We start from the raw sequence: 28,000 nt of genomic DNA, 5'->3' as shown, positions 1-28,000 counted from the left end.
TATAGACAATCCAACCGTATCCATTGACTTGGATACGGTCGAATGGGTAAATTGTGGGATCCTGACACTCAATATTATGCACTAAAAATACAGTTACGTGGTGGCCTTAATACGCCCTGAATACAGCTAAAATGATTGGTTTCTTCAATGCCTCTGTTCTGGATAATTGTTGGTTTTGGTAACTAGGTGAGGCTGAGCCACATCATTTATATAATTCACTCATAATTCATGGAGGTTTACTTTGTTCTTGTCTTTAAGAAACTACAATTCTAACAGTTTTTGACTATTCAGTATGAATGTTGTTAAATAGTTATGGAATCATAAAATTAAGAAGTGATAAGCTGTGCGACTTAGAATGGCCGTTGAAACGGTCTATAGTAGAGAGACATTGGTGAGGTATTAGGTCATCTTGAAAAGTGGGGAAATGTCTTTTCGGCCGTTTTATAATTGCCGAGGGATTTCTTACACCCTTAGAAACTATGTTTGGCACTGTTGCGTGTCTTACACAACAATACTCGCTGCTCCAACCAGAATAACTTGATATGCAACATAACAAGCGAGCTATACAAAAAAAAGTTCTTCGCCCTGCAGACGATGAAAGAAGAGGATGATTCGACATATTATTTGCACCGCTGTTTGTCTTGAACAAACAATTTATGTTGGATGTTAATCGCCTATTAGCGATTCAGGAAATTGAGGGCAAAGGTTCAAAGACTAACTAGTTTGTGCAGCAGAGCAGTTAAAAGTAATAAAGAAACTAAAGGAGTAGTTTGGGAAATCCAATGATATCCGGAAGGCGAAAGAAAGTAAAACGTTAGAGATGGTGGATATGAAAGTTGATGCAACAACAGCATTGGACTCCAGTCAACCGTCTCTCCTCGCGACAGCAGAAACGGAGGCAGAGGCGCACGCGCCGCTCGGCTCTTCCTCCGTCAGCTTCGCTGCAGCTCGTCTGTCTGCCTGTTGTCATGGAGGAGCCAAGATGGCGGTCCTGGCCTATAGCCTAGGCAAACGGGAAATAAATCAGTATTTCAGCATAAAAAATGCAAAATTGCTGTCTATCGCCGCCGTCGTCCTTCTCACTGTGTTTCACTCGGCTTCAAGACATTATGGAGGTACGTGTTTGTGTTGCGGTGTGTGAGAAAGAGCTGCGTGTTTGTGTTAGCATCAATGCTAAAGCTGTCACTCAATGTTTTCAGTCAGCGTGTGCGCGTGTCTGTCACTTGCTAGATAGCAGCTGCAGCTTTTCTCTTGCAAACTCAATTAAATTGTGGTTGCTTTGTTAAATCTGGCGTCTATTGGGTACACTTTTATTGCGAAGCACAACATTTCATCTGTCAAAGATTTTAGCTAATCAATACCAGAACAACGCTCGAGTGCTGTCGCCCAGCTGGCAATAGAGTATATCATCACAGTTACATTTCCAGTTAGACTTGATGTTTTGACGCATAGCGCCAAATAGGCTAAATCTCATAATTAACTGCCTAGGTAGTATTCTGGGGGCATTATATGCGTGCCTAATGCCCCAAAATTGTAGTTAACTAGATTATGAATTCCAGTCAAATGCTGTATCTCTATTTTCAAGTCTACCGCAGTAAAGCTTTTAGGTGGCACAGTAATCCATGGTTGATCATTAATCTAACGTTAGTCCTGACATGTGTTGCTTTATATTGAGGCATAGTTATTGGTTTCATCTTTCATATTTAGGCATGTTCAGTTGATAATATTGTGATGATCTCTCAGGATCGTGCAGTCCATATTTGTTTTAACATAGCCTACATGAAAGATCTTATCTCATAGCCAGACGAGCTCATCTAAAAAAAAAATGAGAATTTCATCATTTTTCAATCATTGTTTACATCATTTACTTTGTTTAAAATTAATTGAAATGCTAATTAAATGCAGTTTTATATCTGTAATAAAGGAATGAAAGAAACAAGTTTCCACAGTTGGTCTGGTTTGACTAACGTTAGTTGTTCAACTTATTTATTGCATCGAGGTTTTTCATCAGCCCTGATGTAAAAAGTGATATGAGCAATTATCCTATTTTTACCACGCTGGCATAGAAGCTACATGAGAGGGACATGGAGGAATGAAACATTGAAAATTAAGACACCTTACATTTTAAAATGTAATTTATTCCTGTGATGAAAAGCAGAATTCTGTCTTCAGTTTATCCTTCAGAAATCATTCTAATATCCATATTTGCTGCTCAAGAAACATTTATTATTATCAATGTTGAATTTTTTTTAGGATTTTTTTGTTGAATAAAACGTTCAAAAGAAAACTTGGCAGAAAAAATGCTGCGGCTGCATATATAACACATGAAATAACCCCCGTAGCAGATCTATACAGTCAGGTGGAGCTGGGGAAGCTGGAGGGTTTCTGAAAGCGCACTGCAGACTACTAACAGCAAACAATGCCACGTATTTTAGTGTTGAGCTGATGCCACAGCAACCAATCAGCTGCGCTATGAAGACAATGATGCGATCACTAAGAAATATATTTAAGGACCTATCAGCCTGCGCCATTTAAAGTTTCATGACAACTTATAAAAAATAAAACCCTTTCCTGATTTTGGTTTTCAGGCAGTGACACGTGCGACTGGCTTTTATCCAGTGGACGTTTTTTAGGGGACAATGTATGGCAGCCCTACGGTTGCATGCTACACAAGTACAAAAGCAAGTAAGTCATGTTGTCATTGTTAATGTACGTCAATGATGTATGTGGGGTAGAAATGTGGGCTGGAATTTACACTCCTTTTTGTTGTCTTTCAGTGAAGCAAACGGCTGCCTCAGAGAGAAGAGAATAGCTTTTGTAGGTGACTCTAGAATACGTCAGCTCTTCTATTCTTTCATCAAAATGATAAACCCTGAGGTGAAAGAAGTTGGAAACAAGGTTTGTTGTTGCTATTCATTTTTAGTATGCCTTCTTTTGGTTATAATGTATTCCAAATCAGAGTGAAAAGTTTCTTCAAAGTGGTGTTTTGTTGGATGGCCCCCTAGCAATTGCGAGTTTAATACTTACGCCAGTCAGAGGCTGTATTTAAATTAAAAAGGAAAGGGTGTAATTGTTCCTGTTTACCACAAGATTACCTCTGGTATTTCAAAATAGGCCTCAGACAAAAGCAGTTGTTTATAGACATTAACCTGCATGCAGTAATTTTAGTTTTTGTATATTAGACCCTTTCTACTTTTGTAAGATTTATTATTATTATAAGTGAAAGTGTATGACAATGGGGTTGCTGATTCATCTCAACATGTCGGCCCAAACTTGATCCACGATAAAATAACTTGTTTAGGCCACTGATGTGACTGGAGTCTTCATTTGACATGATTTAAAATCATCATGGAATCAAAATGAACAATTCTTATTTTTTATGAAATGTTCCAGTGTTTATGAACGACTTATCTGTGTTTTTATCAAACATAATCTTTAATAAAAAGAAATAGTATAAAAATATATAATTTGTTAAAAAAAGATTAAATAGTTTTTTTAAATTAACAAGTATGGTGCATTTTATAAAGATATAATAATATATTTAATGCTAATCCTTTATTATTACAAATATACAGTAGATGCAATAACGGCAATGTCATTATTATGAGTAAAACATTTTTTTTTTCCTGTTTCTATGAATTGTTTCACCAGCATGAAAACATCCCCTTTGTAGATGGTGATTCCACTGTGGTAAGTATTTTTAATTAATTGTGTCCACTGCAGCATAAAGTTTTATTTTATTTAATTTGATACTTGATCCATCACAGTTATTGATTGTTATAACAACAAAAAATATGTTCCATATGTTTACCTTTTAGGACTTCTTGTGGTATGCAGAAGTGAACAATTCCTTGAAGGAGCAGTTAATGTTATGGACAGAGGTAAAGACGATTAAATTGTACTGGATACAAATTAAGGGTGTTATTAAATAACAGGCTTAATAATCTTGTCTCATTTCTCGATAATTATAGGCATCTGCTTCCAAACCACATGTCATCATCATTGGTGCTGCTACGGTGAGTTCCTGTTTGCACTCATAATGCCTTCAGGTGCTATTGTTGAAAATCTTTCTACTGACGGATGTTTGTGGTTTTCAACAGTGGTCCATTAAGTTGCACAACGGGAAGAGTGAGGCACTCTTTCAATACAAAGCAAACCTCTCAGCTATATCAGACACCCTGGAAAAACTAGCCGAGCACAGTGAAGTCTATTGGGTTCTGCAAGGTGAGTTTTGATATTCAGATGCACTTGAACCCTTCATGTTCCTGTCTCATGTTTACATTCTCCCTGTTTATTTAGATCCTGTTTATGAGGTTGTGCTAAGTGACAGCCGAAAGATGATCACAAACGAGCAGATAAATCTGTACAACGAGGCGGCGGTTAGTACTCTAAATACCAGTAAAAAGAAGGTCAAGTTCTTAGAGGCTTCTCGGCAAGCTGCTATGGAGACCATTTCCCAGTCGGTGGATGGCCTGCACCTTCCTGAGAGCACAAGAGATGTTGTAAGTCTACATTTCAGCCTTAGGGCATTTTCAGACCTGTAGACCTTTGCTTTGTTCCAAAACAGGGATTCAAATTCTTGTAAATGGCTCAATTTGTTAGCCCCCCTGTAGTCAATAATTGTGTCCCTTGAAATTCATCTTTGGTCACCAAAATGACATATTTAAAAGTTTTTTTCCTGTAAAAAAAAAAATCTTCATGCCTTAAAATAGCTTGAATGTAACTCTACACCCTTGCTTCGTTTAGTATTCGTAGATACGTGAAAATAAAATGCACAAGCTCAGAATACCTTATTGACTTGGTCAACTTTACTGTAGTAAATGCTGCACAATGTCAAGTGGAAATACTGGTTAAATTCTGCCCAATATGTTTGAACCAGAAACTGATTCGGAAGAAGAAGTGGAAAAGTGAATTATATACGGTCGTCTACAAGTTGATGTATCAGAATGTTAATGCATTTTATTTAACGCTCTCTATAACGTCGGACACATAATGGTAATTGATATTATTTTTTTGCTTGACAACTTTATCAAACAGCTAATAATGCGTTACTAATGTTACACAAACCATGTTCACGTACGACATAAAATAAACAACATAAAAAATCTGATTTTTATGCATCTGCATCTGGCCTTCTTTGTTGCTATCGCTATATTACTTTATCATTTAGAACATGAATCAAGACTTCGTCAGGACAACATTCTTACCTTTTTCGAAGAAGAGCAGCATTTTAAAATCAAAAGGCAATCTTCTCTTTGGAGGTTAACTGAGGTTAACTCACAATTGATTTTGAGAGGCGTTGGCAGAACAAACACTGCTGTTTTTCACACAACCTACATAATTACCAATCATCAGATATTGCAATACAGCCTGGTTCATTGGTCTGTTGGGTCAGATCACTTTCTCACCACCACAAGCGAACCAATCCAGAGTTTATTTTCAAGCGGGCTGAGACCACCTTGTTCAGGTAATCCTGGACCGTGTTTTTTTTTTTTTTTGGTGCGGATCCGAGCGCTATTGACCATTCGCAAAGACCCGCCCCCCTTAGTTACTGTCACTATGTCCGACAACCAACGCCGCTCACGCCACACCTGCGTTTGTTCTCACATATGAAAAATACATCGCGGAGCAGAGAGGAGACTGACAACACGCTGACAGACAGGACAGACCAGGTTACTTTTGATAATAAACATTCAACAAAGTCTCACCTTTCAAATTTGGTCTTTAAAAAAAAAAGAAATTTAAACAATAAATACTGTTTTGTGGCTCGTTAATGTGTGTGACAGATCGCTGTCGCCTCAGTTAAAGCTGCTCGTGAACCGATCATCTCTTCCTTCTAGTTCATTTATAGCATCAAATAAACATGAATGAACATAAGAAGGAATGTTGGTTTAACCGCGGAAAGGCGTCAGCACAGTCCGTTTATCAAGTTCAAATCCTCCCATGTTAATCTACTAAACCTCCTGACTGCTTTGTCGGACAAAATGGCGGATGGCGAAGTATGATTGGTCAGATCACCTGTCAATCAAGCTCCATACGAAGGGTCAATTGCCATGTTCATATATGCCTAAACTAACTGAACCAAGTGAGAAAATGCACCAGGCTTCGAAACAACCACTCCAAATGAGCCAGGTGTGAAAACACCTTAGCTTTGACAATTAGTAGTTGCATTTTATTCTTTTTAACAAATAGGACTTATTTCCCCTTCCTTCTCAGGGTGCCATGGTTCTGATGAACTCCATGTGCAACAAGATCCTGAAGCCCATCGATGGCTCTTGCTGTCAGAGCGCTCCTCCACTAAGCGTCCTTCAGAAGCTAGCTGCTGGTCTCTTCCTGGTGTCCATCATCTGCTTCCTCCTACTGGGCTGTAGTAGACATCATAAGAGCAGGCCCATTCCTGATGTGGAGAGTGGAGAAGAGAAGAAACCCCCTGCTGTTGTGGGTCAACTCAACCCAAAGGGACCTTTACTGGCCATCTGCAAAATGAGCCTTATCATGTTGTACTTCTACATGTGTGACAGGGCAGACATCTTTATGAAGGAACAGAAATTCTACACACATTCTACCTTTTTCATCCCTCTTATCTACATATTCGTTCTGGGCATCTTTTACAATGAGAACAGCAAAGAGGTAACACCGACTCTTGGGAAATTGTTGTTTTTCTAGTCCAAAAGAGAATATCAAATCAATACTGATTCTCATACAATTACATTTTTTCTTTCCAGACAAAACTCCTGAACAGAGAGCAGACAGATGAATGGAAGGGCTGGATGCAGCTGGTTATCCTAATTTATCACATTTCTGGAGCTAGTGCTGTACGTTAAAAAAAAAATGTTTGGATTACTTTGCTTTTGTAGTGACTGCACTCTAATCTCCTTTTTTTTTTTATCTCTTTGCTTCCTCAGTTCATACCTGTGTACATGCATGTCCGTGTCCTGGTGGCTGCTTATCTCTTCCAAACAGGATATGGACACTTCTCATTCTTCTGGCTAAAGGGAGACTTTGGAATGTACAGAGTGTGTCAGGTAATTGTTGCCCGACTTTGCTGATCTTTTTTTTCCTATATGCACCACTGGCATATGGTGGTCCTCTGTAAAAAAAATTTTAAGGCCAAATGTAAACTGGTTTTAGTAAAAAAATATATATATATATTTCAGCAAGTACGTAGACATTTAAATTGATCAAAAGTACCAGTATACCATTTATAATGTTACAAAGGATTTCTATAATTAAAATGTTACATTTTTAATTCATCAAACAAGCCTGGAAAAAGTATCACATTTTCCTACAAAACAAATTAAGCAGCACAACTGTTTTGAACATTTATAATAATATTAAATGTTGTAATATTGTATTGATATAAATAATGAGTCTTTTCTTTTTGTCTTTTAGGTTCTCTTCAGGCTTAACTTTCTCGTGGTGGTGCTGTGTCTGGTTATGGACAGGCCTTATCAGTTCTATTACTTTGTGCCTCTTGTCACCTTCTGGTTTGCAGTTATTTATGCCGCAATGGCATTGTGGCCACAGATTCTTCAGAAGCAAGCCAATGGTAAGTCATATTACAATGTTTGCACTTATTCATTTAGTACACTCTAAACAATCCTAACATCATTTGATTTTATATATTAAGCCATTAACTATTGTTTCCTCAATTACGTACAGGTAGTGCATTTTGGAATCTGGCACTCTTGTTGAAACTTCTGGGTTTGCTTCTTTTCATCTGCTTCTTTGCGTACTCACAAGTGAGTTTCTCTCTTACAGTAAGACTGTTAGATAGTATTGATGTACATTTTTGGTTACACTTTATTTCGATAGTCCACTTTAGACATTCTACCAACTATACGTAACTCTGCATTTACATGTCAACCAACTTGCATTAGAGTATTAGTAGACTGTTTGGTTAGGTTAAGTTGACGTACTTGCAAAAGTCCTTCTATTCAGGAGAATGTCAGTTTGGGAGCATCAAAATAAAGTGTTAGCAGATATTAAGCAGATAGTCTCTAATGACTGGTAGTTGACTTATAGTTGCAAAGTTACTTATAGTTAGTAGAATGTATATAGTGGACCATCGAAATAAATGAGAGCATCTAAATCTTTTGCGTTTGTTGCAGGAACTCTTCGAGAGTGTTTTCTCTGTTTGGCCTGTTTCAAAGCTCTTTGAGCTGCAAGGTAGCATCCATGAGTGGTGGTTCAGGTGGAAACTCGATCGATTTGTACGTAAAATACTTTCATTTGAATGAATAAGCTGTAAAACATTTGTCAAATTCACATCTTGAAGTAATGTATTTTTTTCTTCTCTTTTGGATGCTAGGCTGTGATCAACGGGATGCTCTTTGCCTTCATATACCTGCTGCTTCAGAAATGTCAGCTGCTGTCTGAAGGCAAAGGAGAGCCTCTCTTCTCCAACAAGATTTCCAACTGTCTGCTCTTCATCTCTGTGGTTTCCTTTTTGGTAAGGCTTAGTCTGTCTCTCTTCGAGACACTTAAATGTCAATCTGATTTCTTCACAATGGATTCTTTTGTTTACAGACATACTCCATTTGGGCCAGTGGGTGCAAAAACAAGTCTGAGTGTAATGAGATGCATCCTTACATTTCTGTTGTCCAGGCAAGTACCCGTCCCACCATGTCCTCTTTTATAATGTTGTTCTCGTACACAGCTTTAACCAACACTTGAAAAGAGTTTGAGATCTTTTGACTGTTCTTGACCACACTAACCTTCATCACAGTTGATTCACACAGTCAGATGGCTTTAGTGGGAACAGAAAGAACATTTGCAACCCAAAATAATGGATCCGTTTCAAAAAGCTTTTTGTTTCGTTCTGTTGTGCCTGTGAGGCTGCTGACTTTTTATCACTGTGCTTTTTCTGCCCACAGATTCTGGCTTTCATTTTGATCCGGAATATTCCTGGTTATGCTCGATCTATGTACAGCTCATTCTTTGCATGGTTTGGAAAGATCTCCCTAGAGGTGAGAGTGCAAGCTTCACTGCAAACAAACATTTAACAGAATGCTCTCTGGGTTATTGTCAACGTCATACTGATGATATTTTCGGGATATGGTTGATTAGGACGGACAATTACAACTTGTGACTCTTTCAGTATAAAATGAACAGGGAATGCATTTACAGTAATATCTGATGGAAGTCCGGTAGGCACCAATGTTGAATAAAATATACTGGAAATAAACTATTCTAACATTTTGAATGTTTAGCCATAATACGCAAGTATTAAGGTGCAGTCGCATGTACAGTTGTTTGGCGAAATTTCGTGGTCAGAAGGAATCCACGCAATCCGCAACATCACATGAGGTCAAAAGATTTCCCAACACAGATTTTTCATTGTGTTCAAGTTGTTCGCTATGTTGACAAACATAAAAAAGATGGAAACATCAAAAAGATGAACACAAATGCATCAGGGTTTGATGGAATCAAGCTGAGTGTGAAACTGTTGTCGCGTTGCCTGCATCTGGGCAAAAAAGCTGCGCTTGAACACACTGACAGGACTACAGCCGACCGTCAGCTAGCATGCGTTCTGCGCCTGCGTGTAAAGGAGATATCTGTTTATTTCTGCCGATATATTTCTCTATATTCCTCATTCAAAAAAGGGAAATCGACACATCAGGCTGCAGATACACAAACCGTAAACTAAGCAGCGCTTTCTTACCGTTTTGAATATCAATCATGCTGATCACTTTCTTTAATCCACTCGACTCATGTTATCATTAAAATATTCGCCCAGGAACACTCGGGTAAGATGACGTAAAATTAGAACTGCCTTTGTACCGTCTTCTTTGCTCGCTGTTTAGTGCTATTTTTCTTGTGCACTGACTCGTTCACTAAACTGAACAGCCAATCAGAGTTCTCTCTCACCGGCGACGGCCCATGCTGAAGCTGAATCGGCCCCCAAAAAAAACAGACACCGTCCGACTAGAGCCAACGGTCCAAGTTCGCTCCAACCAAGTTGGCTGACGCTCCAAAACTGCCCAAGTCGGCTGGGTGTGTCCCTGGCTTCAGAGAGATTAAATCTTTGATTGAACAGTTTCAGACACGGTTAGACAAGAGGTGATGTGCAATGTTTATTATGAGAAAAATAAAGTGTTTTTTGTCCTTGGATGCATGTAAACCTGTTGTAGGAGACCTCCAAAACAAAACCAGGAGACTTTAAAATAGCATAATAGGGGCACTTTAACAAACGAATTTATTGCAAGCATTCTAACATGCTTCTTTTTCCCCCCACAGCTCTTCATATGCCAGTATCATATTTGGCTGGCAGCGGACACCAAGGGCATCCTGGTCCTCATTCCAGGAAACCCCACCTTAAACATTATCGTCAGCACATTCATCTTTGTCTGTGTAGCTCATGAGATCTCCCAGATCACCAATGACTTGGCCCAGGTGGTCATTCCTAAAGAGAGTGGGGTTCTACTGAAGAGACTGCTGGGGTCAGGAGTCTTTCTAGTGCTGGTACTGATACTGTCCCACAAAGAGTAACGCACCTCGTCCAGTGAGGATCCTAATAGATCTGTGTGTATAAAACAAATAAACTCCACCAGCCTAGAACGTTTTTCGTTGATCTAGGGAATTCTTACGGCACTGGTCTGTACAAAACTCAAGCTGGAACGGAAGCCAAGGACTCTGGAGCAACAGTGGTTCAGATGATTAAAGAAGGACGCTTTAGCAGGTTGTGTGCAGTAGACAAATCACACAGACTCTGTGCAGATACGTCAAGTACACCTGTGCTCCGTCCGCTCTTCTCATAGCTTTGAGGTGTGTTTTATGGGCAGTATTTAATAATTTATGTTAATATTTTATACTGGGGGACTGTGTTTGTGTTTCTTCATTGTTTTCCCATTCTGTTTTGTACATGATGCCCATGACTGCAAAATGTGAAGGAGTAATACATTCCTTGTAAAACTGACAGCGCGCCATCGGCTCGTGCACCAAACGTTTCTTTACAAACAATTATTTCAATTCATATTTCACCAGCAGCTTTATCCTTCAGGTGAACAACCGCCAACCTTTGGATTATTGAAACATGAAAATCAGTTTATTGCAGTTTTAAAATGAACTTGTTCCGTGCGCATCAATGTGTAATATGCTAGATGTGGAAAATGGGGTGGTGCCACTACTAAGGGAATCCATAAGCACATTCTGCTTCCGTCAGAATGTTTTCATTTACTGGAGGAACAGCATTTGATGTGAAATGTACACTTGAACTATTAAGACAAAATCATGTGCTTTGTTCAGACACTACGCATTTGAGCCGCTTATTTGTTCGGGTTTTTTTGTACCACATGGGTTTATTCTGTTCATAGGAATTCAACTTAAAGAGATAGTTCATCCAGAAATTAAAACTTTGTCATTACTTACTCCTCAAGTTGTTCCAAACCTGTATGAGTTTCTTTCTTCTGTTGAACATAAAATAATATATTTTAAAGAATGTTGGTAACCAGACAGTTGATGGACCCCATTGACTTACCAACATTCTTTAAAATATCTTTATAAAGAAACTCATGCAGGTTAGGAACAACTTACCATCACGTAAGGACAAAAATTTATTTTTGGGTGAACTATCCTTTTAATGTTTCCAGTTTTGTCTACGATCCGTGACCTCATTATTTATTGTTTAATGTGCGTCTTCATACCCTCTTCAACTGCTTGAATTGCTGCAAACTGAAGCCTGATGTTCATGTTCAACTTGATGTATTTTAAAAATATATATATATATATTACATGTAAAAAAAGTTAAATTTAATTCTCAGTTTAATGATAATGTTGTAAATAGATCCTTCATTATGTGCCATTGAGACAAGGCATATTGTGTTCCAGAGGCACTTCCTTCTAGTCACAAATACTGACATTTTGGCTGAAAAGTTGCATTTACTATGAAACTATTACATTTTTAATTTAATATATGTGAATTTAAAAGCAGCTATAAGGTATATATATTTTTTTTCATTAGTGAATGCATTTTTCTAAGCAAAGCTAAATTTGTACAGCCTGCCATCAACTGGCACATCCAAGCAACTGATCGTAAATGTTTAATTATTTGTATAGTTTGCTATAAGTTTTATTTAAAGAAGCCTCAAAGGAAATGGGTTTTGTGTGTGTGTACAATACATTTTGTCCAAAAATGTGAAAATATTCATTTAATTTGGAAATGCATTCATCTTATTGTACAGTCAATGTTGATAAATCCCTTCTCAAAAACATTTTCATTCCTGTTTAAATATCTACTCGCACCCCAGAACAAACATGAGCCAATCTTATGTAGTAGCAAGTGTATTAGTTTATTTATCAAAACATATTTACTCCTATACTGTAAGAACAAAACGAACAATATCAACCTGTTAAGATCCCATTAAATGTGCCTCCATTAGTGGTAGACCAAAGACAACTGGTATTTGGCACGAAGTGAATTTGTTCACTCGTAAAACAAATTGGAACATATTTAAAGGTACATTATGTAAGTTTTGGCGGTTAATAAAACTTCATACGTCTAGCTACTTCTCTGTTTATGTCTATGAAGAGTCACGCAGGTACTGTCGTCCCACTCCATCTAAAATAGTCCGAATATAAACATTTATTATAGGCGTACCGTAGTGACTCGGGATAAGATAAAAACGCAGTTTGGAAGATGGATTAATGATATACTCGCTCGCTTACTATATACATTTTGGAAATTACATAATGTACCTTTAATGTTGGTTCTATTTTAAAAGTATATTTTAAAATGTGCCCATATCAACATTAGTTCTTCCGACACTGAATAATGTTGTAGTTTCAGATTTGTGCATGAGAACACATGGAGCTTGAAGCTACAGCTACACATGCACATTTGGCAGGATTAAACGGGTACAAACGTGAAGATCACAGGTTTAGAGCTTCGGCCACCTTTCTCTCCTCAGGAATACCATTTACCTATAACGAGAGGAACATTTTAGAGATATGAAACGGACAGTTTATCTGATTCTTTTTTTTTTTTAAACACATGATCGCAGATGCAAAGAGTAATACTTGCCTCTAGCCTCCGAAAAGTCGACATACAATAATTATCTCCTTTGTTAGCATGAATGAATGAACAGTATGTTAGACAGGAAGAGATTTCACAGACGTCTGATGGCAGTTCATTATGTGGACACTGGGGTTCGCTAGAGACTAAGGGCCAGATTTACTAACAGTTTGCACCAACACAAACCCTCTTTTGGCTTTAAAAAACTACAGTCAGGATTTGCTAAAGACAAAGACACAGTGAAAAAATAGCGCTGATAAGGCATGGGCAGTTATTTTTTTGCGGATGACCTCATTGATGCATTTGTAGGAGTTTCCCTTTCAGAGGCATTATTTATGGAAGATGATTTACTAAGGTTTAGGCCATTATTTAACACCCAAAAAGCATGTCTTAAAGGTGATTTATTCCAGATTTGTTTTTGTTATGCTGGTTGAAAGTCTCTTCACATCCTGATGCATATGTTCTGAATGCAAAGATACAAAGTCCTACCTGCCTGTCAACATATGTATTCCATACCTATGAATCTGCAGCCGTCAGGTGGTACAGGTCAGTGCCGTTTAAGTTATGCTCATTGTAATTGTAATATTATGTGCTTTGAGATACGAGGTAGTTTAAAGCCATCTCTCGTGATGCTTTGCAAACTGTGTGCGTTAATGTGTTTTGAAGGAGATGTGGCTTTGGAGATGCTCTGAAGGTAGTGTGGGATCTTATGCTTTCAAAGCTAGCTCGCTATTGCTAGCCTCTGAAAATTGCCTACCCTTCCATTAAGCCACTTTGCACCTGTGTTGTTAGTAGATCACACGCGCCTAATTATCATAATTATCATTGGCTCTGTTTATTTGTGACTCTATGCGAATTTGCGCTGCTCTTGATAGTTTGTGTAGGTCACTATGGAAACGGTCTGACTTCTTCTGTTCTTTAATGTGCGCATTGTCAGTAAATCCCCCGCAGAACTTTCCACTTCCATCAGCGCTTTTATTGGATTGCGGTCACACACACATTTGACCTGTTTTGTAAATCTGGCCCTAAAGCACCAAAAACTGCAAATAACATGACTCTCTGAAAGGAGAATGAACACAGCCCACATTTGTTTTTGTTTTGTTAAAAAAAGTTCAAATCTATATGTGTGCCATCTGGTATCAGGTGCTGTTCGTACCAATGGGATGGAAAGCTTAGGCGTCACTATTAGACTCTTCAACTTACCAGAGATCTGCTGCTGTGGTATTTGGATCTGATTTTGAAGATTTCTGTGAAGAAACACAAAGCTTTGGTCAAGATGGGCATTACTAGCACTAGCAACCAATTTCATTAACAAAAAAATGCCAGAATGATGTTCAGTTCCATGAAAAAAAAGGATTTCTTGCACAAAAGAGACATTGCGTTCAATGTCCAACTCACAAACTAATGGCTCCAACTCCAATAGTTTTAATTCTATAATTATATTTAATTATATTAATTCTGTGACGTTAAGCCAGTAATCGGATTGCATTTATGACACTCTTTTGCAAGAATTGTTTTAAATTTCTTTATTATAAAAAATAATCTATTACACAGTTGGCAATGGAACTGAATTTCTTTTTCAAAATATAAATTTTGTAAAAGTAGAATCATTAATTTAACCGTTAAGGAACCAAAATTGTTCCCTACTCCTCTAACATTTTCTGCATCATCTTAGCACATAATTTCTAGGTCAATCTTGCTGATGATAATACACATATGTTGTTTTGATCTGTTCTAAGCTCTTCAAGTCCTCAGTGAGTTAATACCAGTGATTCAAGCTTGTTTTTAAAGATATAAACATTGGATTACAGCAACCTACTTTCTCAACTCTTCTTAAACCAGATCTGCCATTCCCAAACAAGAATTGTGCCTTACTTTCCCCCCAGAATTCAAGCAAGAGTGCCAGACTCACGTCTGCGTCTGCATGAGCGGCATGCTGGTGGTCTCGTAGTTGTCGGGGTGGATGGGCGGCACCACCTCTCCGCTCACAGGGTGGAAGACCGGCAGTGTCGAGAGAGGCCACGAGATCTCCCGGTTCTTAGACATGCTGCGAAGCTCCTTAGAAGACTTCTGAATGGAGCTGTGGTGAACCAGCTGAATGCTGGGAATGGAGGGAGCAACTCAATCACTATTTGCAGCAAATACATGCACAAGAAGTATAATATAGAATATCTGACATTGCTACGCAACCGACATTTAACATTTAGACACTGAAGTATAACGCTGTGTTCAGGTTTATTATCTAAAACTAAAACTATTAACGGCATTTCTGTTAATTGAGAAATAAAATATAAATATTAGTTGAAAAACGTCTCGGTTACGTATGGTAACCCTCGTTCCCCGAGGAGGGAACGGAGACGTACGTCAGAAGTGATTCGTGAGCTGACGAAGGGGAACTTTAACGAAATCTTGCCTTGGAAATAAACTGAAATAAGTTTAAGTTGAAACACCGAAATTAATAACAGTAAAGAAATAAAAACTAAAACCACAACTGAGGGGGGGGGGGGGGACCTAAATAGCAATATTTAAAAAATATTATATATATTAAAGCACATAATGAAATTACAAAAAAAAATACTAAAAATAACATGAAAAATAAAAAAATATTAATATTAAAACTATAATACAACTAAAATAACACTGGTTGGGTTATTATGTATCAACTTCACAAAGGGCTAGTGATGAATATTTAAGTATTTTATCCCACTACCTCATTCCACAGTATGAATTATTTACTATTATAATAAGCTGGCATATATCTCTGTCACTGAAGCAGCTGCCCATTGATGACACCGTGGAGACACAGAGGCGATTGTATGAATGAGATGGAAATGAACATGTCACCATGATGGAGGATTTGAGATAACAAAACGTGGGAAAGGGGGACCTATCCAAAGAAAAGCACTAAAGATCCAAAGAGGAGAAAGAAAAAAGCCAAGACCACAGGAGAGGGAACACTTACTCTGGTGTTTGCATGTTTCTTTTTTCCCTAGAAACAAAACAAAATGACTGAATTAAATTCTAATATTAATAGTTAAAGACAACCACACAAAAGCCAATGGAGTGCGAGTCAGGAGGGGGATGGAGGGGTGCTGATGATGATGATGATGATGGTCTCCTTCAGGCTGAGCTTTGATGGTGGGTGACATCATCAGGAAACACTGGGATTGGTTGATCATGTGGACGAAACATCTGTCGGAATGTCTCTAAATACAACAGATGGGAACCTTTGGACTGAGTGTGCTTTGGTTAATGATTTAAATGGTAAAAAAAAACTGATGCTTGATGAGGATGGTAAGCTGCTTTTTGGCAGGAATGCGACCCTGTCTTGCCTTTCAGAATTTGGCTGTACACACTAGAAAGCCCTTGTGATCTTCACTTAATTGATTCAAAAGACGCCATACTGGCACTTCATGGCTTATAATGATCAAAAAGCCATCTATCGTTTAAATGTTGATCATTAAACAGTGGCCACTGAGTACAAGTATTGCGTATAAGAGCAGGTTTGTGCTTGCTTGTGTGTGTGTAAAAGGTTCACTTTCACTAAGGTTTAGCACAGCGAACTTACAGCCCTTCCCGCCGGCAGCACATGGAGTAGCCGAGGATGATGAAGAGGACCAGGGCGACGGCTGAGGGCACCGCCAGGGTGATCAGGAAGTCAGCGAAATAGTCTCTACTCTTCAGTAGCTCAGAAGGGGGGTTGTACTCGCCGATGTCTGGCAGCACACCTGTGCCCGGGTCAGGACGGTTACTGTGCACAGGAACAACCTTAGTGATGTCCACCTTCAAGAGCAAAGACAAACTGGGATCAGTATAAAAAATGCTTCACATTGTTACAGAATTAATATATTGCGTGTTTATTTGTGTACAAATGTGTTTCTCCAAATACGTTTTTTTTTTTTATCTTAAAAATGATTTTGAGGCACACTACCGTCCAGAAAACGTTTTGGGATGGTAAGGTTTTTTTAAATGCTCACCAAGCCTGCATTTGCGAATCAAAATACAGTAAAAACTGTAATATTGTGAAACATTATTTCACACGGTTTTCTATTTTAATATATATATTTTTTAATTATTACAATATTTTTAAATCTTCAGTGTCGCATGATCCCTCAGAAATCATTCTAATATGCTGATTTGGGGCTCAAGAAACATTTTTTTTTTTTATTATCAATGTTAATAACAGTTGTGAAACTGAATTTTTTTTTTTGGAGGATTCTTTGATAAATAGAAAGTTAGAAAAAGAAAGAACAGCATTTATTTGAGATGGAAATCTTTTGTAACATTATAAATGTCTTTACTGTCACTTTTGATCAATTTAATGCATCCTTACAAAATATTTTTTTGACCACAAACTTTTCAACAGTAATGTAGAAAAATGATGTTTTTGACGTCCAATATTTTTCTTTTGCCGTCTAACATTTGATGCCTCAAACATTAATTTAATATTTACTTTATCTCTAGGTTGTTTATTAAGAATTACCCAAATTTAATAAATACAATTTGAAACATTTTATCTTTAAATGTGCAATGAGAAATGTTTCATCAAAGTAGCTCGTTTTAAATGTATTTTATTTTAAATAATTTATAAACTAGAATTAATAGAATTATAATTTTGCTTTAAATATTCTACAAATAATATTATTCAATAATGGCTGTAACAAGTTGTAACCGATTGTTCTGCTCTTAAATGTTAAATATTTAAATGCTTATAATATCTTTCTCATTAAGTCTGTTAATAGTAAAGTTACTGTTGGCACATACAGCTAAATGTTTTTTAATACCAAAAGTTGGATATAAGGTAGAGTTGGAGTAATATGTGAGTTGAGATGATGGAAAAATGTCAAATAAAATAAAATACAATCCAAACAATTGTCCCTGATCTTTTATACATATATAAAAGTGTCAAATGCCATGTGTATTTGCACACAACAGTGGCTGGAGATGGAGATCTGGCGCTCACCAGAGAGATCTTGCACCAGTCGATGTTGAACTGAGCTCTGAACTTCTTATCGCAGCTGATGACGGGCTCCATCTCCTGACTGCAGCGCAGCTGGTTCTGTGGGGTCTCCACCTCTCGGAGACATGACGAGAACGGCACGTCTGCTCCCACCATCACATACACACTGTGAACATCAGAGGCTTAGTGAAGAGCAAGCACAATGTTGAGTTTGATAGTGAATTAACACTCAACAACATAACCATGATGCACAGAAATAAAGCATACAGACAACAACAATAGGACTATATGGATGCTATACATATTCTGTCTCCCTAGATGAATGTGTTTTCTGCACCGAGACCTTCTAAAATGCCTTCATCTGGAACATTTTATCTTCTGTAAGGGGTACATGAATATTTGATGAACAACTTATGCTTACGCATGAGGGAATTCCTCTAAAGGAACGGGCAGCCGTTCTTTTTCTGCCTTCTCCGACAGGATGTTCTCTTTTTCATGGGTTTTTCTCAAGAACGTTACATCTCATATTTGTTGATATATATCCCAATATGCTCAAGTTCTGTGCCAACAAGCTGTTTAAAGGGGACCTATTATGCTTTTTTACATTTTCACCTTTCTTCATGTGTAATGTTGCTGTCTGAACATGAAAAAGGTTTGCAAAGTTACAAAGGCCGTCTTCTCTATATCAGTGTCACTGTTTCTGAACTCCCCGAAACGCCTCCATCGTAGTCTTGAGTTTTCTTCCGGGAACAAACACGTCACAATATTCCTCATTTAAATAATTCCCGCACAAGACATATGCAAAATAAAGGGTGTGAGGCCTGGATGAGTTAGCTATGTGTTGAAACTCCCAGTTATGGGGACGTGACATTTCCCCAAACACGCTCAAAGTGGTTGACCAATCACAACACACTGGTCCGGCCGACCAATCAGAGCACATTGTGCTTTTCAGAAGGAGGGGCTTCATAGAGACAGGAACTAAACAGAGCGTTACTGACAGACTGGGAAGAGAGGAGCTGCAACAATGGAGAATATGTCAAAATTAAAAATAAGGAGTTTTTTGAACATTCAAGCATGAAAACCTGTTCTAGTAGCCTCAAAACAAAATCATATCTTTGTAAAAGGGCATAATATGTCCCCTTTAGTTAAATTTTTTTCAGTGTACAGTAATATTTACGTCTTACCCCTCTTTCAGGTCATTGATGGGTAAAGGCACTCGTCCTCCCCGGTCCAGCGCTGAAGTGATGTTGATGGCGTTGAGTCTCTCCGGCTGCCACACGTTCTTGACAGCACCGAGAAAATCTCCCAGCACCTCACTGGCCAACATCTCCTCAACGTTCATGTTCTTGATGAAGAACTCGGCCTGATAGGGCAAAGGAAACTCTGCCGGAGAGCAAGAGAGGAAAGATATGAGCATGTCTTCCTGTGTGCAATTACAAGCAATCCAAACTAGGTTACATAACAGTTGGATTATAAATTGGCTGTCATTTTGAAGTGTCTCTTTCTGGACGAGATGGCAGATGGTGGACCGCATCACAGTGAGGTCACATCTGCACTGAAACAGTTGCTCAGCTTAAGGCTACACACAGATAGTAAACTAAACTAGAATTTCAGAGCATTCAATGTCAATATTTTTGCAAATATAATGTGGTGAATATAAATTTAGCTACTCAAACATACAAACAAATGATGCTATTAGCTGTAGACCTGTCGCGATTATTGACTAATCATCTGATCGTGGTTATTCACTTTGAGATAAAGACAATAATTACAATTATTTCAATCACATTTAGTCAAAAAATATAACAAAATTTTTGTAAAGTACACAAAGATAGTCAATGGTCTTCCTTCATACGAAATGAAGGTTTGTGGGTTTAATCAGACTGCATTACAACGTATTATAATTAATTATATATATTTATTTTCACATAATCAAAGTAAACCATATGGGCCTATTTTTATTATAATTTTATAATTATATGCAATTATATAATTAAAAAAGAAATAGCATTTTAGGCTAACATATTAATTGACACAAAAAAAAACAGAATTAAATGGTTAATCACAAATATTTGTATGACAATTCATTTTTAAAATAGTGATTAGCCATTTAAAATATCATCTGTTTTTATAAAACTTTTACAACTAATAGCCTAACAGTAACATAAAAATAACTTTAAATCAATAGGTCTCATGTGTATGCACAAATTAGTGCGTGAAATTTACATACAGTATGTACCAACATCTTCACAAAGAAATGACGATTCACAAAAAACTTTCGTACTAAAATGTATTTTTACAACTAAACACTCGTACGCAAAAAGCACTGTGTGGCCTGTTGAACTGTTATATTTAATCTCATTATGAATATATTATATTATATAAGTGAAAATTATATTTAATTTCATCTTATATATTTAATCATGTACAGTGCTAGTCAGAGGTCTGTAATCTGGGTTGGTATAAAAGGTGTTTATTGTGTTTGAACTGGTTTTGAGAATGGCACACTTGGCATTGCTCAAGGATCTGGCGAGTCTGCAGAGAGAGACGAAAGACTGTAAAGGAAAGGTTGTGAAGAAAGCCCAACCAAAGGAGATGGTTTGGGCGTGTTTTATGCAAATGATTAACCTCGAGCACACGGACGCTCATTTAATATACTCTAAATTCCTTAACATTAGAAAGCGGTTAAGAACAAATTCATGTGGGAACGCACGTGTTGTGAATTATGCGGAGATTTTTCATGAGAAGTTCTCCTGTGCGTACAAATACTAAATAATCCACGCAATTATTAGTGAATAAGACCCTAAGTCTGGCTGGTTTATTCTTACACAAACACAAGTTTTCCATACTTTAGGATTAAGGTTTCCAGTCAAACAATAGAGTCTTTCTTTGAACGTATGGCTGTATGTTATAATGAGATTTGCTAAATCAAAACTGTTCTTGGATCTCACCTTCTGTAGACATGATGTTTATGACCAAGTTGTGCCTGGCAGTTTCAAAAGTGCGTTTATTATATGCTGTAATCTGCAACACACAAGAGGGAAAGTTTAAGCCCGGCTCAGGACAGCTTTACATTCATACCATGCAGAGGATGTCAGAACCAGATGCAAACACATAGTTTCTCAAGGGTATAGAAGAATAACAAAGCCAAATCCTTACATGAATCTAAAGCCTCAACAATGCACAAAGAGGAGATAAGCATTCTTATGCATTCAAATTCAACTTTGGCCTGTTACTTTCTATTTTCCTAGAAAAAAAAGATTGAATTACCATACACTTATTTAAAAAAAAACAGGGCAGTAACCACCGTAGACACTGAAGTCACCCCAATAATTAGAAATCTGGCCAAATTCCCCCCACCCCCCTTACTATTCACAGAAGTAATTTTGAATTTTGACGCAAAGCTTTAGTTTTAACGGAGGAAAAAAAACCTGGTAAGATATAAGTAGCTAAATATTTATTATTTGACAGCTGTTTTATGATGGAAATGTTGTCTGACAGTAATATCAAATGATGCAAGCTACTTAAATTTTTTAATCAAATCGCCGTTTTAATGTGAAAATTAATTTGATAAATCATCTACATCATTTCATGTGATGCATAACTGAATGTGACGAGACAATATGTGATCCTGGACCACAAAACCAGTCACATGGGTATTTTTTTTTTATTGAGATTTATACATCTAGCTGAATACATAAGCTTTCCATTGATGTATGCTTTGTTAGGATAGGACAATATTTGGCCGTGATACGGCTATTTGAAAATCTGGAATCTGAGGGTGCAAAAAAATCAAACATTGCGAAAATCGCCTTTAATGTTGTTCATTTATGTTCACGATTGTGCTGCATTCACTCACACAAATATATTTTTTTATATATTTACGGTCTTATGACTGGTTTTTGACTTATGACTGGTTTTTGACTTATGACTGGTTTTTGACTTATGACTGGTTTTGAGATCCAGGGTCACATATGTTAAACCCAATTAAGTATACATTTTAAAGACATTTTGATCGATTTAATGCATCCTCGTTTAATAAAATTATACATTTCTTTCCAAGACAATCCGTGCTGTCTTTTGAACAGCAGTGTATATGAGGTCAGATGTAACAGAAAACTCATTCTAATAAGTCTACACATGATAACACACCTCGATGATGGTCGGCTTGCCCACGTGATCAGCTGTTGGAGAGCCGTAGAGGACTCCATCACTATGCGAGGTTCTTTGAATGTAGCGCAACCATCCAGGCCTGTCTGGATAGCCTTTAAGGTTAGTGTTAAACGTGATGGGGTCGTTACTCGAATCACCTGAAATGAAAAAGTTATTTTCAGAAGTCTTTACTTAAGCAACTAGGTGTGAAAGGTTGTGTTTATTGCCAATTGTGCTTTTACAACAAAATATATATATATTATTGAGACAAATGTTCATTATATTTGTTGTGTGTAATGTTTCCTTAGAAGATACAGGCCCTCAGACCCTGACATGTAAACTAAGATTAATATGTTTGACGTGCAGTGATATACAAAGTGCAAGGTGAACAGGTGTTTCATAAAAATGAATATAGTGATACGTTTATTCTGTATAGGCATGTTATTGAGTAAGTAGTGGAGTAAGTGTACCTGCTTTCGGATACGGTGGGAACTCCCCTTTAAAGTGTTCTCTCTCTAGCACATGAACGAAAAGCACTCCGGCAGAAGGATAAACGTTGCGGTCCGCGTGTGACTTAGAGAGGATGGTGACCACTGGTGCAGATAGAAATGATAAAAGAGTTATTAAGAGCAGTGTGATGTGGCAGACAAAATTCTCTCACTGCACACACTAAAGCATCTGCACATACAATAAAGAAATAGCTATTATTATATTATATAAATATTAATGTGTGTGTGTGTGCCGTGCGTGCGTGTGTATACGCTACCTTCAAAAGTTTGGAATAATAATTTTGGGTAACAATTTTTGGGTAACAATTTTTTTAAAGAATTTAACACTCATTAAGGACACATTAAATTGATCAAAAATGTATATAATGTTACAAAAGATTTCTATTTAAAATAAATGCTGAACTTTTATATTCATCAAAGGATCCTGGAGAAAATGTATCGTGGTTTCCACAAAATATTAACTTTTTTCAACATTGATAATAATAAGAAATGTTTCTTGAGCAGCAATTGAGCAAAATGATTTCTGAAGGATCGCTTGACACTGAAGACTGGATTAATTCAGCTTTGCATCACAGGAATAGATTACTTTTTATAATATTTTCAAATACAAAACAGCTATTTTGAAATTGCAATATTTATATTTCACAATATTACTGCTTTTATCAAATAAATGCAGCCATGGTGAGCATAAGATACTTTTTTTTTTTAACAATAAAAATCTTATCAACTCCAAACTTTTGAATGGTTTATATACTAAATTAAAATGGTTTATAAAAATAGTTTATAACAAAAAATATGATTTTGTTGTTTCATAATAAATGATTTGAAGTTTTAAGACAAACACGGACATAACAGGTGTTACAATTTATTAGATTTATGTTACATATTATTTAGAGCTTAATAATGTAAACGGTCAATTTTAACTTGCATTTATTTTTAATACATTTATGTAACAGGGGTGTGTTTCTTTCTTCTAAAAACCATGTGGGAGTGTGTGAGAATGTGTTATGTGAGCGAGTGGGTGAGCGTGTCTTGGGCATTAGGCCATCGAGTCTCATTGGCTGGTGGACAGTAGTACAGTGAACCACAATCTCTGAACACTCAAACCCTGCACGCTCAATGCAACTCTCACACGCCATTCCCCACCCCTCGCTTTGCACAACTAACTCTTTTCTCTGGCGCAACACACACTATTATTTAAGAGGAGAGAGATCGTTTTTTCCCCCCATCAGTTTATAATAGATACTGGAGAGATGGATGTCAGTCTCTTTCTTTTCTCACTTTGAGTCAGTTTTTGAATCTGCTGCACTGGGAGAAAGCATCTACAGAAACGCTAGATTTCTTCACGCTTTCAAATACAAAACAGCTCCTAATACATCGCTCAAGGCCGAGCGTGTGCTTACACCGAGGCTGCAACTCGCTCAAACACATTAAGCTGATCAGAACAGCACAAACCAAGAGTGATCACAAGACATCTGGACGCATAAATGGGTTACACAAAGAGAGCTAACATAAATATGAACACATAAAGATAAAATAATCTTTTGATACATCAACAAACAAACTAAACTGCTTGCCCTGTGGATTAGAACCAGCCTACATCCTTAATTCATACACACCAACATGTTTAAAGCCTATAAGAGTATGTAATGTGCATCAAATATATTGAATATATATTTATATAAAAGATATACAGTTAATATTTGTGTTAACATTTTATTTAAATTAATAAAATAAATCTAGGTCTACATTTTTTCTATGCAAATTACGCCCTATTTCCAAAACTCATGACTCTTTGCTTAATGCATGGTTACGCTATCACTGCTGTAAAAAGCAGGCTGTAAAGTGTTTTTGTAAACTTTGTAGCGATTACTGATGCAATGCAGACAGTGCATGCACATAAACAACACTCTCGGCAAACACAATTCATTCTTGGTGAGTTCTGAAATTATGTCCATCAATAAATGCCTGTTTACACTAACACAAATATTCGGTGTAAATTTTTTTGCCTCAAACATTTAATTTGAATGAACGGCTGTTAATGCATCATTTCAGACTGGGCAAATTCGGACTTCTGGTCACACGCCCAGAGTTGTGACATAAAACTGCGATCACAAACAAACTGTTTTGTTAAGCGACAGTGAATAGCAGAGGAAGAATCCAGAACCGGCTCTCTTGTCTCTGTACTCTTGTATTTGGTATTAAAAAACAGTGTTGCGTTTCGGGTGACCTAAGTTCACGGACTTTTCCTGATCCCGTCCCCTTTTATCATACTAATAAAAAAGGCAAAAGCGCCAAAAATCATTCTTTTTTTAAAACAGTGTTAAAGCAAATTGACTGATGCCGACAATCACCAGATTACAGCACATCCCTTCTCAGATGTTCCACGATCTTACAAATGCCAACTGAACATGTTCAATCTGTGAAAACAAGCGCCAATCAACGCCAACAGACACACTGATCTGACAAAACCCAACAGTGTCTGTTGCCATTGGTTGTCTGTCGGTGCGTTGTGAATTGGCCTTTTGACTTCCTTTCTTCTCCATGAGAAGTGGGTGTCTGAAACAGAAAGTTGTGCAGAGCTTTGTGTCATGGCGTAACCTGGTATTTCTGCTTTTCTTGGCAGTGAGCACAGTTTTCAAGCATGCAATAACGTGAAAATCTAACCGATTTTTTGCTTCATACATTCGTTTTTGGTGTGAACAGGCCTTAAGACTGCGCAACGATCTATGTTAATGTGTAGATATCACAGATCGATACCACACTTAATGCAAACATCCATGCACTGTTATGGGCTTTCTGAACAGCTGTGTCTTTACTAATGCTTTTATCAATGGTGGGAGTATTGATCTGTTTCTGTGGTGTTGATGGCTGTGGTTTTGTACGTATGCACAGATGCATGCTATGAATAATTGGAGTGCCAGATGGTTTATTCTGTCACCCTGAGGGCGACCTTAGCCCAGAGCCTGATATAAACCCGACAGAGACTAAAACCACATCCCAAACCCTCTGAAATTATTTGAATACTATGTGAACTCAAGGAAAACTGAAGGTGATGCACACAACACTATATTCTAATAGATTAACCATTAATGGTTAATAGCAAACTTTGCGACACTAAGTAATGGCAGGGAACACGCACATGCGCAAACTCACACAAATTACTGACGGGCCCTTTAGTAGAAATGGCTAATCCTGGTTTATGATTTTATGGGCCGACCTTGTGAAGATATTCATCATGTGCCAACTGAGAAAATACATTTTCTCTTTCGCTCCCTCCCTTTTCGTGACACAGCCGGGGATGTCCTACTGAACTGTCGAATCAGCTCTGTGCTGACTTCTCTTTTCCGGTCAAGAGGAATTCATGCACTTCACGATTCATAGGGAAGAAAAGAAACAGTGCAGCCTACTTGCAGGATTGTGAAGACGTCAAACTGTTCAAAGTACTGCGCCTGGAAGTCAATGTTATGCACAAAACTGGGTCAGCCTGTCAAGACTAAGCTGTAGCCGGGAACACACTCATGGTGAAGTGAAAGAATGCTTTTCTCAAGCCGTCCATTTATCAGGTAATGCTGATTTTCATTTTGATACTTTTGAAGAAGTGAGCACGTTCATTTATAATGCTAAATGTATTATGCAGATCAAACAATTTGTCAAACTGTAAAGCATTGTAAAAAAAAAAAAAAAAAAAAATGTTATATATTAGAGGCTGCATCACTGGGCTACTGCATGTTATAGCCTAATATACAAGCAGTTTTGTTAAAGAAGTAGTTCCTCCCCTTCCTATTTCAAAAGAGTCAAGAGGAAGGTTATCACACAGGTTGGCGATTCAGCAGGGTGGCAGGTGTTAAGCCCAAAAAGCTTTGCACAGGAAAGTGCTGTGCGTGTGTTACGATCACTTCAAACACATCGGCTTTGTCTCAAAAACCTAGTGAGCTGCCTACCTAGTCAGCATTGAACATCAAAGGAACATGTACCATTTTGGCTGTCTGGCTTAACCGTTCCTATAGAGCCCAAAGCTTCTGTATTGGTATTTCGTAAACAAATCAGTGTTTTAAATGAATCTTTAAAGTGAACAAACCCAATCGTTGGGTTTAAAGTTTTGATTAAAAAAATGTAAACCACAACAATTGGGTTTGTCTATATTTGACCCAAACATGGGTTGAAACAACCCAGCATTTTTTTTGAATGAGTCTTTCTAGTTCACTTGATTGACTCATTTTTTATTCACCTACTGCACATCTCTCCATTATTAAATATATGACTGCTTTGGGTGATTACAGTTGTTATTTTTCTTGATAATAGTAAGTCACAGCAGTTGACAAAATTGATAAAACAATGATAGATTTGCTTTGTTATTTTCTAGGGTCTCCTAGTCGATTTGTTGCTGTAAATAAAAAAAATGACAACATTAAATCATCTGCAGAGAAGGCCACTAAATGAATCCGTGAACCAATTCAAAAGATCCACTACCAATTCATAGAGTCACTAGAATGAATCACATTCCCCAGCCAGCACTACTAGACAGGCAGCATACTAGTTTTTGAGACACATCCAGTCTTTCCAATCACTCACCGCCAGTCTGAAACACAGATCTCTGTTTGGAGTCGATTAAAGCCAGGGTTTGGCCGTCTATGCCACTGGCAGAACGAACAATAGCGGCTTTTACAACGGACAAAGAGGAATAATAGATGTGAAAATATCATAAAACAATTTACTATGAAAAACGTTGTCGTAATTTTACAAGAAGCAAATGAACCAATGTAACGTTAGTTTGCAATTAGCAACAGTATAATACCAAACGGAATGTATTCAATAATTTATTACAGGTGCAATTCGCGATATTAACGTCAACTAACGTTACACGCCGATATAGATATCTGAATTATCGGTTAACTGTCATTCGGTTTATTCATATGGTGTAATGAGCACAAGAGCTATTCCGTTAGCCAGCAAGCTAGCTCTCATCCAACGGAAAAGAACGAGTATTTATCCCTGTGTCGTCGTCTCGAGTCATATACGTACCCACTACGAGCCCCACGAAAATGCCGACCGGGGCCATATCGTTCAGTTGCCACAGTGGCTCGTAACAGCACACATTTGAGGAGTCGCTGGTGGTCCTCGGGATCTGACTGTGACAGCCATAAGCATCATTATCATCCTCCTCCGCTGCTCGGATTCCTCCCACTCACTGGAGCTGATGGGCGCTGGTTGGCTGAAAACATCTGGCGCAGATGCTGGAAAAAAATATATAATCACAAGCTCTATTTACAGGAAGACCCGGTTAGGAGGGGATGGAAAACATATGTAACACATAGCCTACCATACAGTAAATTTTTTTAATGCAAATCGAATGGCGTAAGCATG

General features: G+C 37.6%; 3 protein-coding genes across 6 annotated transcripts in view; 2 read left to right on the top strand and 1 right to left on the bottom strand.

The window, feature by feature from the left end:
* Positions 1–113: 113 nt before the first annotated feature.
* On the top strand, positions 114–12,205 carry casd1 (CAS1 domain containing 1). The gene is made up of 18 exons (XM_079591913.1): positions 114–1,115; positions 2,589–2,685; positions 2,778–2,898; positions 3,652–3,690; positions 3,819–3,881; positions 3,972–4,016; positions 4,101–4,224; positions 4,300–4,502; positions 6,217–6,630; positions 6,726–6,815; positions 6,906–7,025; positions 7,393–7,549; positions 7,663–7,742; positions 8,112–8,213; positions 8,312–8,452; positions 8,530–8,607; positions 8,877–8,969; positions 10,240–12,205. Exons 1-18 carry the CDS (start codon positions 821–823, stop codon positions 10,489–10,491), a joined length of 2,514 nt encoding a protein of 837 aa, XP_079448039.1. The 5' UTR covers positions 114–820; the 3' UTR covers positions 10,492–12,205.
* sgce (sarcoglycan, epsilon) lies at positions 12,044–27,832 on the bottom strand. Of its 4 annotated transcripts, XM_079591919.1 has the most exons (12): positions 27,659–27,825; positions 22,595–22,717; positions 22,125–22,282; positions 20,924–20,996; positions 19,157–19,355; positions 17,976–18,138; positions 16,581–16,795; positions 15,975–16,001; positions 14,925–15,113; positions 14,216–14,259; positions 13,022–13,059; positions 12,136–12,921 (listed from the first exon to the last, which is right to left on the bottom strand). In XM_079591919.1, the coding sequence occupies exons 1-12, from the start codon at positions 27,693–27,695 to the stop codon at positions 12,871–12,873; spliced, it is 1,317 nt and encodes a 438-aa protein (XP_079448045.1). In that variant the 5' UTR covers positions 27,696–27,825; the 3' UTR covers positions 12,136–12,870. The 4 variants fall into 4 exon arrangements, with proteins under 4 accessions (XP_079448047.1, XP_079448046.1, XP_079448045.1 ...); XM_079591921.1 differs by lacking the exon at positions 13,022–13,059 and having other exon boundaries at positions 12,044–12,921; XM_079591920.1 differs by lacking the exon at positions 15,975–16,001 and having other exon boundaries at positions 12,052–12,921; positions 27,659–27,832.
* Positions 25,982–28,000, top strand: part of ppp1r9a (protein phosphatase 1, regulatory subunit 9A) — a 59,539-nt gene continuing 57,520 nt past the window's right edge. The window contains exon 1 of the mRNA XM_079591907.1: positions 25,982–26,199. The gene's annotated coding sequence lies outside the window, so the exon portion shown is untranslated. The remainder of the gene's footprint in view (positions 26,200–28,000) is intronic.

This window comes from Phoxinus phoxinus (genome assembly GCF_949152265.1).
Source record: "Phoxinus phoxinus genome assembly, chromosome: 19".
Lineage (NCBI taxonomy): Eukaryota > Metazoa > Chordata > Actinopteri > Cypriniformes > Leuciscidae > Phoxinus > Phoxinus phoxinus.
The sequence above is the reverse complement of the archived record's forward strand: the minus strand, read 5'-3'. Positions and strand labels throughout refer to the sequence as shown.